This window comes from Meleagris gallopavo, chromosome 2 (assembly GCF_905368555.1).
Source record: "Meleagris gallopavo chromosome 2, MGAL_WU_HG_1.1, whole genome shotgun sequence".
Lineage (NCBI taxonomy): Eukaryota > Metazoa > Chordata > Aves > Galliformes > Phasianidae > Meleagris > Meleagris gallopavo.
The window spans coordinates 228,451-245,432 of NC_139405.1; the positions used below are offsets into that span (position 1 = coordinate 228,451).

Genomic DNA, 16,982 nt, shown 5'->3' on the forward strand with positions numbered 1-16,982 from the left:
TTTCTTTTATTCTTCCTTTTTTTTCCTTTTTATTTTTTTTTTCTAACTCTGACGAGGCCTAATTACCTGTGGTATTTGTTCTTTGCTGATAAAACAGTTGCTACGATGGTGGGTGAATGTTGGCCACTTTCTTGAAATACGGTATTCCTTGGTGGTCAGCAAAAAATAAAAAAAAAAAGCAAAAACAGATGTGTAAAACTAACTTTCAGGAAAGCCTGGTGGTAGGAATATATCAGGTTAAAAGGTTAACATCAGAGAATTTTTAAAGTTATTTGCCAAGCCTATAATTTTGATATCTTGTTTTGAGCAATTGTTGGGATGTTAGCTTAATTTAGCCTGTGCACCTTAGTTTTCTTAACTGCAGAGGTTGGAAACAGGTTGGTACTGCAGGCTGAGTGCTTGTTTAAATAGCTGGTACTAAACAGAACTGTGTTACCAATGGTGCACTGATGACAATTGTATTGGAAGTGGTAACTGTTTAGTTTCAATGGACTGATACATAATCATTGTTTAAACTTGATTGATATGATCAAATAGGAAAGCAAAAAAAGGCAGCATTAAACTGGATATTTCAAGAAATTGCTGAATTTCCAGTATGAGCTTATTTTTAGAACCATTTCAAGATATTTGGGATATAAGCATGTAGATGCTTCCTTATAAGTAAAGCAGGATATTAGATTGCTTTAATAGCTGGGCTTTGATAAGTAGAGTATGGATAACTCAATAGGTCCCTATAACTTATGATCCAAACTGCAATTTTTGAAAAGGAAATTTGGCTTTTCTAGTTAAATTTGGGGAGACAGTTGTATGTCACTATTGTTGTATAGCAAACTTGCAGAAATTCTGGTTGAATAAAACTTGACATACGTAATTTTTTTTATGTGTTTGGAGGCTCTAAGTTGTATGATGGTGCATTGTGCACGCCAAATAAGTCCTTACTGTTGAGGAGTTATAAGGGATATGCTTTGATGCTTTTTCATTTCTTTTATAACTTTAAGCTGCATTCATCTGCATTTGGTATGTAATATTTAATCATAATGTACAAGAATAACGTCAAGTCTTGGTTTATAAAATGCTGCAGCAGAAATGAAAAGTGGTAGTAAAGAATGAGGTCATGCCCAAAATGTGTGAGCCAGAGACTGCAAGCAGTTTCCTTTTCTGCCTGCTGAGCATTTGGGATTGCCTTTTCACTGAAATAGTGTTTTGAAGGAGGTCCAGGAAACATCTCGTTTGTTTTAGAAAGTTATTGGTAAACTAAACATTCTTACTGAGAACACATACTGTCCTTATCTTTGTTTATCTCAGTGTTTACCAAATAATTATTTGGTGTCTATTACATGACCAGTCACTTAAAAGTTGAACTGACTATCATCTCAGTGTATTCTGTAGAAAAAGCACATGGAAACCTCCAGTTTTCTAAAGAAAAGTTACGAATTTAAGGAGGACAGGAAGATGGAACTTTGTGGTTCTGCAAACAACTGGGCATATTTTTATTATAAGCGTATTAGTCTCTCTACAGTGTAAAAATATTAATTTTAAACCCCCGAACGGTGTGCAGAGCTGGAGTTTTTGTCTAGCAGTGGCCGTGGTGTAGACCTAGGCTTATATCTGATGGAAACTCATTACAAGATTCTAGGGCCTTAGACCTGTTGGTGAGGCTGCTTCTGTGGCATTTTTAAGTGTGAGATGAATTCCACAATTCTTGTGGAATTGGAAGATTAATTAAAAAAAAAAAAAAACTTTTTTTTAGACTGAGTGTATGGGTACATATATACTTAAGATAGTTTCATTGCTAAATTTATGCACAGTGAGCAACAGTTCTTTATTGTAAGTATTTGATTGAAATGTGAAACACTGTAAGCTCACTGATCTTGAGGAAATTTCATAAGAAGTAGTAATAAATGTTTCAGTTGTTATCTGATCCAGGAACTCAATAAAAGACAAAATCCTCCATGAAAGTGCCCAGGCTTTGAAGTAGTTCTTGTGTGCAGAACAGTCTGTTGCTCATTTTGAGTAAACAGTTTAATTTCTTGCTGAGTTTTCTAGTTAGCATCACTTGCCTTTTCCCAGGCTAAGTTTTAATATTTAAGTTAGTCTGAGTTCTGAATTAATCTCAGCATAAACATTTTATGTAACCTTACATTTAAACAGAAAAATCCGACCTTTACTCTTTAAGATACGTGTACTTACAAAAGATGTAAGAGCAGATTCTTGTGGTGTAAGTGTAGGGACTTATTTAAATATACTTGCTTTCTGCAGGAAAAACTTAGAGGACATTATATGCTTTCATGCTAATACACTCTATATCCTAATGTGAACCCTGATATCAACAGTCCTTGGTTTCTTTGGATGCCAGTTCTTGTCAACCTACTAGGGATTATATTGAGTTTCATTTGTTCATCAGTAATACTTACATTGCTGTGCTGTCCAGAGGCCCTAATCAGGATAGTACTGTTTTGCTAGTTATTGAGCAGATATTCAGATAGTCTAACCCATAATTTAACTTAAAAAAAATAAAATTTAAGTATTGTAATCAAGTATTTTCCTGTTTCCAGTCTCTTACGCCTCAGTTTTGCAGGTGACTGTATCACACTTAGGACTGCAGTAATGGTTTCCAGTTATCTGCAGAACCACATGATCACTGGCTACTGATGCTGTGTCCTGTCTTAAGAATGCAGAGTGCATGATGCTCCATGAGTGACAAAGGTTGCTGTTGTGTGCCTGGGCTTCTTGTAGCCCAAAATGGAAATCAGTTATCCTGCTGGTCCTGAGTCAGCTGCACTTGCAAACTGGGTTTGTTTTCTTCCCAACATTCCGCTTTGCTTTTTTCAGTGTTTGGCTCTTTAGCACAATTTTTTTTTTTTGTCTAGCACTCTGAGGACTTACAAAATCAGTTCACAGTAATTAGTTGAGATATGTAGATATTATTCTTTTACACAAGCTTTCAGGCTGTATTTCTCTTTTTTTTTTTTTTTTTAATACTTTGAAAATCATAATCAGCAATAAGGTTTATTCGGGCACAAGAGATGGATGGAGGCTAATTGTTTTCTGGCTGTTATCACTGTCTACTGGCTTGCAGAACTTACTCCAGTATAATCAAGTCCATAAAACATTTGAGATACGGAGTGTTTTGTTGCTATTTTTGTAGATTTAGGAGAGCCCTTAATTTGGGTTGAAGATGCTTGACTTGTCATATAATTCTGGCATGTAGAAAGTACAAAGGTTGAGCAAAGTTGTTTACCTTAGAGTAGAAAAAAAATAAAAATATTCATTAGCAGTGCATTGTTCAGTTTGATCTTCGCTGTCTGGGGAGGATGAATATTTAGTATGGTAAATATTCAGATATTATTTGGGATATTGAGTACACTTTATAATAAGAATACTACAAATATTGCATAATTAGCTTCACTCCGTCTGTAGGAGCTGCTGTTATGGTGGTTGCCTTTAAGCAGTAATACTGATTGTTTGACTACCTGTAGGTTTTTGTGTAGATCTAGAATTTCATTTCATTTGACTGTTCCACTTGTGTGAGACTTTATAGTTGTCTCTGCTGTATGGTGCTTTTTTCTTTTTTTTTTTTTTTCAACTTCCATGATATTCACAGTATTTTCCTTTTCACATCTTTTGCATTGAGAATCATAGAACCACAAGGTTGGAAAGCACCTACAAGATCTAGTTCAACCATTCTCCCCCTACCATTGCTACCACAAGCTACTAAATCGTATCTTGCAGATGCCTCTTGAACACTTCCAGGGACAGTGACTCCACCACCTCCCTGGGCAGCCATTCCAGTGCCTGACCACCCTCTGAGAGAAAAAGCTTTTCCTTATGTCTAACCTAAACCTCCTCTGGTACAACTTGCGGCCATTTCCTCCTGATTGTAACTATCAAACCATTCTTAGTGGGCATGCTTGTCAGAAGTGTAGTTTCAGAAACAGTACCTTATTCCTCATCGAAACATATCATATATAAAGAAAAAAAATCTGATTTTGGTGATTTGGTATCAGGCTAATCAGTGCCAAGCATGCTTGCATAACAATGGTTTTAGCACGCATCCCGTGCAAGGTTAGATAGGACTATTGTATTCATTTTAAGGGGAAAGGTGCAGGATTCAGCACAGGGAATGGAGAATATATGCCCTAAAATACCTGCATGCTGTCCAGGGTGTTCTGGATGAAGGGCAAAGCAATAAATTCCAAACAAGACACAGTAAACAAAGATATATGAAATAAAGAAATAAAGACAGTTCTGAACACTTTCGTTTTAGCATTTCAAAGTAAAATATATTGAAACAGTTAACAGGTATAAAAACCAAACATGCATTAACACAAATCACACTATAGAAGGTTTCAGAAATCAATATCACTGCTTATCTTGAATTGCTAAAGGCAGATAAATAAATAAAATCAATGGGTCTAAGGCAATAAAAAGCAAAAGCTTAAGAAACCTTGATAGGGTTACACAAATCAGTTTGCAAACAAATCTGCTGTATAGGAATTTTGTTTAGCTTGAGGGAGGTAAATAGTCACTTGCTTCAGGAAGTTGCAAAGTGCAATGAGGTCTCCCCTGAGCCTCCTCTTCTCCAGACTGAACAATCCCAGCTCCCTCAGCTACTCCTCATAAGGCTTGTGCTCCAAAGCCCTCACCAGTTTCGTTGCCCTTCTCTGGACACGCTCCAGGGCGTCAATGTCTTTCTTGTAGTGAGGGACCCAAAACTTAACACAGCACTCGAGTGCTGCCTCACCACAGCTGAGTACAGGGGGATGATGACCTCCCTGCTCCTGCTGGCCACACTGTTTCTAATGCAGGCCAGGATGCCATTGGCCCTCTTGGCCACCTGGGCACACTGTCGGCTCATGTTCAGCCAAGCATCAACAAGCACCCCCAGGTTCCTTTCCTCCTCACACTCATCCAGCCACTTGCCCCCAAGCCTATAGTGCTGCATGGGGTGTTGTGGCCAAAGTGCAGGACCCGACACTTGGCCTTGTTGAACCTCATCCCATTCACCTCAGCCAAGCGATCCAGCTTATCTAAATCCCTCTGTAGGGCCTCCCTACCCTCAGGCAGATCAACACCACCTCCCAACTCGGTGTCATCTTGGTGTTACTGAGGGTACACTCAATGCCCTCATCTAGGTCAAACATAAACACAAGGTGGGCCTCAGTACTGATCCTGGGGGGATGCCACTTGTAACGGGTCGCCAGCTGGACTTCATCCATTAACCACTACCTGCTGGGCATGGCCCTCGGCCAGTTCCTTACCCAAAGAAGTGTATATCTGTCCAGATCACGGGCAGCCAGTTTCCCCAGCAGAAGCCTGTGAGAGACCGTGTCAAAGACTTTGCTGAAGTCTGGGCAGATTACATTGACAGCCTCGTCTACCAGTCTGGTCACCTAGAAGGAGATGAGGTTGGTCAAGCACAACCTGCCTTTCATGAACCCGTGCTGGCTGGGCCTGATCCCCTGGATGCCACGCATGTGCTGTGCGATCTCACCCAAGATGATTTGCTCCATAACTTTCCCTGGTACTGAGGTTAGGCTGGCATGCCTGTAGGTCCCCGGATAAAAAGATATAGATAGCAACTCTGTGGAGGAGTGTAATTTTATTACACTAACCTAGATCTTTGCTTTGTCCCATTCAATAAAATAAGCTTTTTTGTTTTTGTTTTTTAGTAAAATTCAAATTCAGTGACTTTCATGTTTGCTTTTGTTTTAGACGCATTTTAAGGGGATGAGCAGCCAGATTTAAAGGAAAATTGAAATAACTCTTGCTTTGTAGTGATATTTCCCAAATTGTAGTTATTGTGGGCTGTGTTAAAGTTTTACTCCAGATGAATCAGAATAACCAGAGAAAAAGAAAATGGGAGGAGGAACTTGCATCCTTTAAAACTGAACTTTCTAAAGAAAAAGGGAAGGTGATGCTAAGATATAGTACTTTTAATTTGTTTGTAATTGCAAGGCAACTAAAGATAGTCTGATTTTCATAGCTGAAAGGCTTCTATTTTTAGAAAGATATTTCAGCTTTTGCTCCGTGTGGTGACTTTGGTTTGTGTTATATGATGTGATTAAAAATGATTTTGTCCAGAAACTTTTACTGTTATGGCTCCAGAAGATTGGTTCTCTCTCACTGCTTGAGCAACTTGATCACTGATGCTGAAGATTAGCTATATAAATCCCATTCTGCTGAGTTTTGTTGTGAGTTACGGACCACTGAAATGTATTTGTTGAGATTTTTATCTTTGTAATAGTGAAATCTCATGTTGGTAGCACATTTATTTACAGTATGCTTAAAGCTTAGGTAAGCTGTAGTAACTAACTTCCTTACTTTCTCTACCACATGAGATATTAAGGAAATTTTGCTTATGGTTAAGATTCTCAATTGCTTTGCTGTGAATGCTCTCTACTTTCCTAGTGAGGGGCACACAGAGATTTTATAGTTATTCCTGCTTATTTATTTAAATTACTTTAATGAAATTCAAGAAAGAAAAACGCGTTTTGCTGCATTTCACCTTTCTTTAGTATTCGAATATTGTAGACCTTGAAGTCTTTTTATTCCCTGTGTAGGAAAACTTCCTTTTTATGTTTTTTTTTTTCTTTTGTAACATCTTTTGATGATGTACAACTTTTCCTCTGCAAGGATACTTTTCAAGATGCAGAAATCCCAAATTATTCCTGAGACATGCCCAAGTTGTTGTGTTTTAGCAGTTTTGGGTGTGGTCAGTGCCTGTGCCTCAGAGACCATCGTCTGATGTGACCACCCTTGATGCAGGAGCCACAGGATCCTGATGGTGAAGAAATGTAGGGCTGGCGCTGTGCTGTGGGTGAAGGACAGGACCTTGGAGAGCAGATGCTGGTCCTGCTTCTCTCTGCCTGATGCTGAGTTAGATGCCCTGGCTTCTGGGAGACCAGGGTTTCCTCGTTCACAGAGGAACTTGTGCAGCCTTGGGGAATTAGGAGACTTACTCTTTCTTTAACTTTGTAGAAGTATTTTTTGCTTATTTTTCTCCTGTGTTGAACTGTAAGATATATTTCTTCATTATTAATACAATTTTTTAACTTTGGGACTTTGATTTCTTGTGACTTTGATTTTTCATGTTAACTGCAGTTTATGTCTGTCTTCCAGCATTCAAGCAACACTGAGTGAGAAAAGCCAGCCTTGCTCCCTAGGATCGTGTTCTTAGACAAGTGACGAACAGTCTACAATTTGGCATTTTAGAAATTGGAAGGGAAGAGCTGTGTTTACTCAGCTCCTGTTAGTTCTTGTGTTTTCTACTTTGGCTGTTTAGCTTCATTTAAATACTTGATAACATTCACACTCTATCCTGTACCTCTTCTTTCTTTCAACTCTTCTATTAGCTGTTCTTTCAAAGTTAAATTTCTGTGCTCATAATTTCTTCCATTTCTTAGTTTCCATTCTGTTTGTATGCACCTTCTACTCTTTTCTGTCCTTCAGTTTACTTCGTTTTCAGTATTGCTATATCCATAGTTACGTGCCTTCATATTACTACACGTATGTATATCTTTGATAGGGTTCCATAACAACTATATATTCCTTTTCTTTCCTGTGTTCTCTTGGATACTGATTCAGAAAAGATTGGAGATCAGTCCAAAACTTGACTGTGGTTGATGGTAGTGATGTGTTTGCGTGTTGCTGTTTTCAGCAAGTCCCATTAAGTCTCCCACTGTACAGAGGGGAGCTTGTTAGTGAGGGAGGCAGAGATTCTCTATCTGAACGATGTGCTTGTGTTTAAAAAACAAAACAATGGAGGACCATAAAGGCAAAAAAGTTCATTTTCTTTGTTACCTAATTTTAGTTTTACCAGCACAAGTAGAAAGTACATAAGGATTTTTGCAGGCTAAGACATGCAGTTATAGTCATGAGGATGCTGGGACAACATGAAAAAGAATGTTGCTGTCTTCGGAAGCAAGAGGTTCCACTGATTATTGAATGTTGCCTGTACAAGTGACGCCAGTGGCTGTTCTTTTCACTTTGTTTCTTGCATGGAAATTGATTTGCAATCTGAATGCTCAACATGACTGTACAACTATCAGGATCTCTGGTTTTCTGTATGCTTTATTGAGATATCCACCTTATTTATAGTTTTAGAAGGAAGTACTTCTGGAATTTTCCAGATCTCAAATGTTTGATGAAAATTAACTTCTTGAAGAAGAAAGTAAATGCATTACTATTATTTTTGGATAATATAAGAGGAAAGACGTACTCCGTTTATTTGTGTGGAGTTGTGTGCATGCCTATAGAGATACTCTGGGAGATTTGGTGCTGGAGCGACTGTTTGAAGATGAAACTTGCCAGAAGTCCTTGTGGAAGAAGTGCCTTTGAGTGTTCAGCTTATTTTAGCTAATTTGTAGAAGGTGTGTAAATGACTGAAAGGATAAGACCATTGAGATGCAATTTCTAGATCTCCATCCACACTTGAAGATGCTTTTTGTCAAGTTTGTGAAGGATAACTGAAGCACTGGAGGTTTCTGCAAGCCTTGGAAAAGTGTTTTTTTGTCAAACAGTGGAAGCATATCACTTCCACTTTATCATTTTTTAAAACCAGATCTCAAAACATGAAGATTTCTTTATGCTTAGTTCCACTTCTTAAGCTGCGAGAGGATTTTCTTGATAAGGCAGTCTGTTAACTATGTGAGTTGTACCCCTGTACAGAAATGATGGGTTCAAAAAGTCACATAATGATCTGTGTGCTTTATGCTGTGTTTTGCAGCATTTACTGTCTTGGTATCTCTGGTATTTCGGTATCTGTGCTTCCCAACCCACTTGGGGCAATCTGATAATTTTTCATGGGAGCTTAATTTCAATTTCAGGAAACAGTCCGTTGCCTGTATGTTAATCTATGACACATAACTATTAAGTTGCTCTGAATTTTTACCACTACTATAATAATAATGATTTTTTTTTTTTTAAGTTGAGAGTCTGTGGGAACTGGGTTGAAAAACTAAACTTTTCCAGAGATCTCTCTGTTGCCAGTCCCTTCTTTTTGCAAATCTAGTAATCAGTTTTAGTTCTAAATTTTCTGGTTATCAACAAAACTGACAGTTCTTTCATGTTCACCCTCTTTTCTGCTCAGAAAAGCTGTGAACACTGCTAGAAATGAACAGTGGCATGTTTGCAGAGAAGAACAAGTCCAGAAAAGCAATATAAAGACGAGAATATCAAAATCTGCAGGAGATTTGTGCGCAAAAGGGTTACCTAGCAGATTTAGCCAATCTTTTTAGTCACCTGGTGTTTCAGTCAGGAGGTGTATGATGGAATTGTACTCTAAGCTAGCTGTCATCAGTTGACACAAATCTGAACAAGGATTTTGGGTGTTTTTTGTTTTTGTTTTTTTTTTCCCTCCCTGAAACTGTTGTAGAACTGGGGAATGTAAGCTCAGAAACTCAGTACAGTACGTTTATTTTCTTGGTTTGAGGATGGCCTGCATTTTTTTTCTGCATTGACCTATCTGTAATGGGTAGGAATACAGTATTTCTTAGCGTACAAACAATGTTGTTGTTTTCCTTTGAACTGCCTTTTTTTACTTGAATAACAACTAATGAAAATAAGTTTACACTACACATTGTAAGTCTCATCGTTCTGTTGATGTAGTATTTAAAACAGGTGTAGTCTGATCTAGTTGGATCAATTTTTGAGATCAGTTTTTATCATCAACTGAAAGCTCTCTTAAGAATAATGTCAGTTTGATGCTTTTCGAAGTGAGCTGGCTTTGAAGTTGTGCTTAGCTATAGATACGGATTTTGATGTGTGCAGTTCTGGTACTTGACTTGCAAAATATTTATGGATAGCAAGTGTGTATCTGTAAATGTGATTGCCAGGAAGGGGATTGACTGTGCTTGTAGTGAGACTTAGTGCAGTACTGGAGATGCTTGTGTCAACAGCAGACATTGCTTTTAGCAGTCTTTTATTTCTATTAGTCTACTTCAAGGGGGAAAAAAAAAGTGTTTTTATGCACTAGTGAATAAATTACTGAATACAGTATGTGTTTCAGTGAATTATTAAATATTGACTATTTAGTGAAACGAATGCAGAACTTGAGTTCATGTGTTCGAAAGTTGAGAGAGCAACTTTCCTTTATGCCCTTTCTCTGTATTTTATTCTCCCATTTGGAGGGTTGCTCATGTCTGTTTTGAAGAAACAAGTAATGCCTTGAGGTTCAGATATTCATTAAGCTCTTCTTGGACTTTCAGGAAAACTGCCTGGTGCTCCATCTGTTGATCTGTTGACCCCCTTGTTTAAGGAGGCTCAAATTTTAATACTTGTTTCTCTCAGATTTTGTCCCTAAAAGCTTAAGTGCAGTCATTAGATGATTTTGTTATAAATTTGCTGGTAATCTGTTGCTTTCTAGTGCCTTAGATGAATGCAGTCATAGGCTCTGGCCTTACTCTGTTCTTGTGGGGAAGAAGCTATTGTTGTTTTCTGATTCAGCCAAGTAGTACAGCTAAACTACTTTGCAAGATTCCCTCTTCAACACAGAATGTTTCCCTGAGTTTTTACTTTAATTTTTGCATTCCTTGATACTTTTAATTAAGACTAATAGAAAGCCTCTTTGGCTTTTGAAACCTTGTTCATTAAATTCTACTACAAATTCTACTTAGAAAACAGTTTGATAAAATTAGAATTCTGTGTCTTCACCTTAAATCAATATTTTAAGAAGTTTCAGAGCCAGAATACATGGAGAAGTCATTCAAAACCAGAGTCATTCGGGTTGTTATATATTGTTTTCTAAGTTTATGCTATTAGAAAGTAAGAGTGAAAATAAGTACTTTATTTTAAACTGAAGGTAAGCAATCTTTAACAGAGCAGTCATTTCAGCACTGACAGTGTCAACCCTAGCTTTGAAGTTTGCTGGGTAACTAGGGATATGGTAGGAAAGACTGACTTTTATATAATGATTGTCCAATCCCAAATTAATTCCTTAGGAATCTTGGCAGTGGCCATTGGGAAATGCTTAGGATGAGCATCTAGTGTACACTGAAGTGATGTCAAGCAGAGTTGATACTTAAACTGAGTTGGATTTTTTTTTCTATTAAAAGAAGAGATGCAACAAATTTAATGTGAAAATGCATGCTTCCCAGAATCATAACATCTTATCTTGGAGTCAAACTCAATTTATGAAACTCAGTTAAAACAAGCATCTGAAATAGAACTTTATAAATCAATTCAACAATAGATTTTAACCTTAGCAATGTGTGGCTTCTCTAGAGAAGCAGATATGTGGTATCTTAACAAATGGAAATCCCTAGGTAGCAGAAGCATTAAGAAGTGCAGTGCAAAAATACCCTATATCTCTTTGTAGCCACTTTGCATCTGAGACAACTCATGTTAAACCTGAGCTGACAAACCCTTCTGCACCCAGGCCTACTCTTGCTGTACCACCAGGATTCTGCTCCCCTTCTTAGGCTTCCATGGAAATGGAACAGCTCAGGCATCGCACTGAATTTGAGCAGACCTTTTGTGGTGCTGCAGTTCTCCCACCATTGGCATAACCAAACATGAATTGTGGATTTCCTGCTTCTACCTAATTCAGGCCATATGTCCGTTATAAGCTGATATTGCGTGGATTCTGTATCTGAACTCTGAACTGTGGCTCTATGAACTGTTTGGGTTCACAGCAGCACGATATCTTAAAACTTGCTTTGTCTAAAAGTTGCAGTGCTGCTCTGGACCTGATCTGATTTAAGCAGCATAGTTGTGTTTTGTATTTCAGGTGGATATCTAAAACTTTATCTAGGTGATAATTCATCTGAGCAGTTCTGGGTAGAACCAGCTTCAGTGTTCTGTGTAAATTATCCATTGTTAATCAATATATGGCTGCGTTTAAAACAACGACATGTGGAAGTGTCCTTGTTGGGAGCAGTTGCTGTGGCATGCTCTCTTCAGGATGGTAAGGGTCATGCGATTATACTCTTAATAATCATGGTTGTTTAAGTTACATCTATGGCTATTTCAAAAGCGCTTTTTAACCCAGGGTAACTGACACTAACACAGTGAAAACTTCAGGTTGGCAGTGCTTTTGAAAGATGAGAGTTCTTAAATTTCATACATCTTCTCAGTGTCAGCTCCTGCTGTTTTGCTCCAGACTGCTGTAGCATTTTATGGTAGAAGAGGATAATAGGTGTTTCATAGAGAAGATGAGGGTGATAGAATTGAAAGAAAAATGCATGCTCAGTAAAGAGAATGAGATTCAAAAAGAAAACATTTTGTGGTGTTTTCTGGGAAATGGAGATGCACAAAGATGAAAATTACCTAAGATCAGCTGTTCTGCCCAGTTCTAGTGGAGCTGTATGTTACAAGCACTGTCTGAATGTGCCACTCATCAACACTTGCTGAATGTTGATGGAGTCATGATGAGGTGATGGGTGTTTCAGTACTGCTGACAGTGGGTCACCTCCACTACTGCAGATTCTTTTGAGCACAGCATGTGGGCCTTTGACATGGCATCTCACTACATTCTTCTCTCTAAATTGGAGAGGTGTGGATTTGAAGGATGAACTGTTTGATGGATTAAGAACTGATTGGCTGGTCGCAGCCAAAGGATTGTGATCAATGATTCTATGTCTCGGTGGAGGCTGGTCACAAATAGTGTCCTCAGGAGTCAATCTTGGAACCAGTGCTCTTCAACATCTTTATCAGTGACACCCTCAGCAAGTTGAGTAGTGCAGTTGATGTGTTAAAGGGAGGGGAAGCCATCCAGAGGGACCTGGACAGGCTGGAGAAGTGGACCCATGAAAACCTAATGAGGTTCAACTAGGCCAAGTGCAGGGTGCTGCACTTGTGCTGCGGCAATCCCAGGTATTTATATAGAGTGGGTGAAGATCTCCTTGAGAGCAGCCCTGCAGAGAAGGACTTGGGGGTCCTGGTGGACGAGAAGCTGGACAGGAGCCAGCAGTGTGCGCCTGCAGCCCAGAAGGCCAACTGTGTTCTGGGCTGCATTAAAAAAGGGGTGGCCAGCAGGGAGAGGGAGGTGATTGTCCCCCTCTGCTCGGCTCTTGTGAGGCGCTGTGTCCAGGCCTGGGGCCCCCAGCACAGGAAGGATGTAGAGCTCTTGGAACGGGTCCAGAGGAGGGCACTGAGATGGTCAGAGGGCTGGAGCAACTCTCCCGTGAGGAAAGGTTGGGGGAACTGGGCTTGTTTAGCTTGGAGAAGAGAAGGCTGCGGGGAAGGCTTGCAGCCTTCCAGTACTTGAAGGGAGCGTATAAAGAGGAGTGGGAACAACTGTTTCCATAGGTTGATATTGACAGGACAAGGGGGGAATGGTCTTAAACTGAGGTTTAGGTTGGATATGAGGAGGAAGTTTTTCACACAGCGGGTGGTGAGGCACTGTAACAGGTTGCCCAAGGAGGTTGTGGATGCCCCATCCCTGGAGGCATTCAAGGCCAGGCTGGATGTGGCTCTGGGCAGCCTGGTCTGGTGGCTGGCGACCTGCACATAGCAGGGGGTTGGAACGAGATGATCTTTGAGCTTCTTTTCAACCCAGGCCATTCTATGATTCTCCGACTGCTGCATATAATGCATATACCTGTTTGGTTATTTTTGACCCAGTAACACAGGCTTCAGTATTCTATCACTTCTAGACTCTGTACACTTCATTTGGCAATTGTAGCTTTGGCTCAAAAGAGGGACACATTTACTTAAATTTCAGTACCTTATTCTTAAAAGAATGGAGGTCTGAGTGTGTTTCACAGTCAAATGGCTGCTCTGGAAGATAGGTGTTACTGATCCACTTTGTAGGATGTGTTTTTAAGTGGAGAGAAGTGGCAAAGAGGCAAATTTTATTAATGTAAAAATGTATATGTAAGATGATAGGCAAAGAATTGTAGAACTGCATGGAAGTTTAGGGCAAGGAGGTATCAATCAGTTGTGCACTGATATTTGGAAAAGGGTATACAAACAGTAAACAGAATCCGTTGTTGATATGGATGAGACTTCAACTACTGATGTTTGGCTTGTTCGAGTGCCTCAGCATTTTATTAGATAAGAGTGGGGCACCTGATAATAGCTCATTGGTAGCTTTTTGCTTTTGAATTTGATTCATAACTGTTCTGGTGTCTGGCTCTAATAAATGCAAAGATTTATCATTTTGCCTCTTGGGGATTTATAATGGTTAAATAATAAAGGCATGTCTATGTTTGTTAGTAATAATCATCAACTACTCTGAAATAACTTTCATGTAGTTTGCACATCTGTTCTTAGCTTGATAGTCTCTTTTTTCCAACCTTTGTCTGACTAGGAGAAGAAAGTTAAGGTCTCAAACTCATCTCAAAATGCATGTTTTCAAAATCCGGAGGGGAAAAAAAAAAAGAAAAAAAAGAACATTGGCTAATGGATGAAATTGTTGAAGATGTGTATTTGAAAATATGGATCCGTCAGTAGTTCCCAGTGGAGTTTATGATGTGTACTTCATGTTGAGCTGTGTTTTAATTTTAGCTATTTTTGATTCCTTTAAAATATTTTGACAAGCATCCTGTTCTGAAACACTTGCCTGCCCCTTGCAGCTAAGGAGTGGGATTTTTAATCAAAAGCGTGTGTTTAGGGAACAGGAAATCTTTGTTTCTACAGTATAATTCTGTGGAGTTAGGAATGCTAATAACTAGAGACATCTTTTGTGATTTTTAAGATTCACTTTTTGTGCTTGCAGAGATTGTCATTAATCAATTTATATGTGGGGTATTGGAGTGGAAGAAAAGGCTGTTCTGAGTGACTAACTTTAACAGCAGTTTCCACTATTACTATGTAATTTCTGTTTTAAAGTTAGTTGCATTTAAACCTTATGTCTGCTTACTGAAAGGAAAAAGTAGATGGATTTGGTTTGATTATTTTCTAATATGAAAAGTTAATTTATTTGGATGTTATGCATTTTCATCTTGAAAGACCTTTGATATAAAGTTACTGTAACTTGATTGGTGTTTATTATTATAGAGTATTTTTTATAATTTTTCAAGATGTGCCTTGGATTCTACTCAAATAGTAAAGATAATCTGTAATGAAAGTATAGCAATTATATGAGGTTTTTTGCCGCTAATATGTTCTTGTTTTCCTTCAGTATCTGATGTTGAAGGTGCTGATGGATTGCAGCTCAGAAAGGAACATGTGCTCAAGATATTTGCTTATATCAATTCCTGGACACAAAGGTATTTTTTTTTTCTTTTGAATGAGATTGTGTTGATGATAATGCATCTCATAAAGTACATACCACACAGTGAATTAAAGTACTCATTTAATTGTGAATCATTTTAAAAACAAATATGTTTTTAAGTAGGTGAAGACACTCCACTTACATGATACTAAAAAGCTTTATATATGCATCAGAAACTTTAGGTGCATCCATCACTATACCTGTGCTGGTAGTAGGGAATACTGAATATTCTGTACTGAATAACTATTTTTGACTCATTGAAACAAAAACCACACAACTGCTTTCAGAGGTATTTTTAGGTGCTGTAGCTCAAGGCCATCTTTGGATTTCCTCTCTACCCATCATAATTCTGACTGATCTCTTCTTGATGTTTTCTTCCCTTGTTTTCTACCTGCTTATTTTTCAGAAACGGAATATGTAATTTTTGTATTATTTTAGGTAGCTGAGAGCTCTGGTTATGAACTGAAGTCTGTTGCATTGAACACAGTAGGAAAGAGGTCTCTACAGGAAGATGACCATATTTTATAAGAGTTGCATAATTTCTTAGAGTTTGAGTGAGAGAGAAATGAATCCATCTCAAAGACTGTGTTACAAGCAAATAACCTTGAATTTTTATCTTCATCGAAGCTTCTTTGCTTATTGATTACATTTTTTTCTACTTTCTCCAGGATTACAGTCCTCTCATTGAACACCTTTTCTTTTCTATGGAAGAAACAAATGTTCCCAGACTAAGTTCTGAGTTTATATATCTTCAATGTTTTTGCACTTTGAATGTCTTTGATATATCTAACTGTCTTAGCCCACACCTACAATTGTAATATAGATTGATAAGTGGATTGTCTTTCCTGTTACATTGTTAGAACAATGATGTGTAGTTTTTCCATTGTTCTTTTCAGCTTATGGTATGTCAGCAAATATTCAGAGGAGTAATCTCTGAGTCTACCAAGTAAAGGAAGAAATGAAGATAGTAGATACTGCTTTTCCCATATGATTAAAGGGTACTAATGTGCATGGGGTTTTTATTTACCCAAATGCAGATAAAGGAAGTGAACTTAAATACTCAATTAAAAATCGTTTTGTGACCCTACTGATTAAAAAACAGTTCTTGCTCAGCTAACATGCGTGTCTTGTGGTTTAGTGCCAGCAGTATTGATAAGGAAAACTAGGTTAGGAATGGATTTGGGAACATTCTCAAGAACAGTGCTTCTTCAGTAGCTCAGTGATCTTACCTGTAAAATACCATATATATATATATATATACTTTTTTTTTTTTTTTAAATAGTGGTGTGTTTACAGGGTTTAAGGAAAACTGTGATTCCAACTTGCTTCTGGGTAGCACTGACTTCATTTGGACTTTATTGCCTGTATGGGAACTGTTGAGTCACAGTCTGAACCACTGATTAATAACCTGGGGAAAGGACTGGGTCAGCCCTGGGAGCACAGGTGAAGGCAATTCAGCTGTGTGACCAGAAGGCCCCATTTAAGGGCTGATTGCCAATGGGGAAGGATCTCTGGTTGGAGATCCCTCCCTTGTGGAATTTTTCCCTGTGAGCCTAGATCCTTGGGGATGGGTGAGTGTTCCTTTCCTGTTTGTCCCTTTTGCTGTTCACAGAATGGCCAGTGTTGGAAGGGACCTTGAGGATCATGAATCTCCAACCTCTCTGTCACAGGCAGGGCCACCAACCTCCCCATTTAATACTAGACCAGGCTGCCCTGGGCGCCATCCAACCTGGCCCTGAACACCTCCAGGGACTGGGCATCCACAGCCTCTATGGGCAGCTGTTCCAGCACCTCACCGCTCTCTCTGTAAAGAACTTCCCCCTGA

The 16,982-nt window shown here is 38.7% G+C and overlaps 1 protein-coding gene across 3 annotated transcripts in view; it reads left to right on the forward strand.

Annotated features, from left to right (window-relative positions):
• Positions 1–16,982, forward strand: part of USP34 (ubiquitin specific peptidase 34) — a 130,996-nt gene that overhangs the window by 664 nt on the left and 113,350 nt on the right. For all 3 annotated transcript variants that reach the window (XM_085218452.1, XM_085218454.1, XM_085218453.1), the window contains exon 2: positions 15,065–15,152. In XM_085218452.1, coding sequence (XP_085074578.1) covers positions 15,065–15,152 — 88 coding nt within the window. The remainder of the gene's footprint in view (positions 1–15,064; positions 15,153–16,982) is intronic.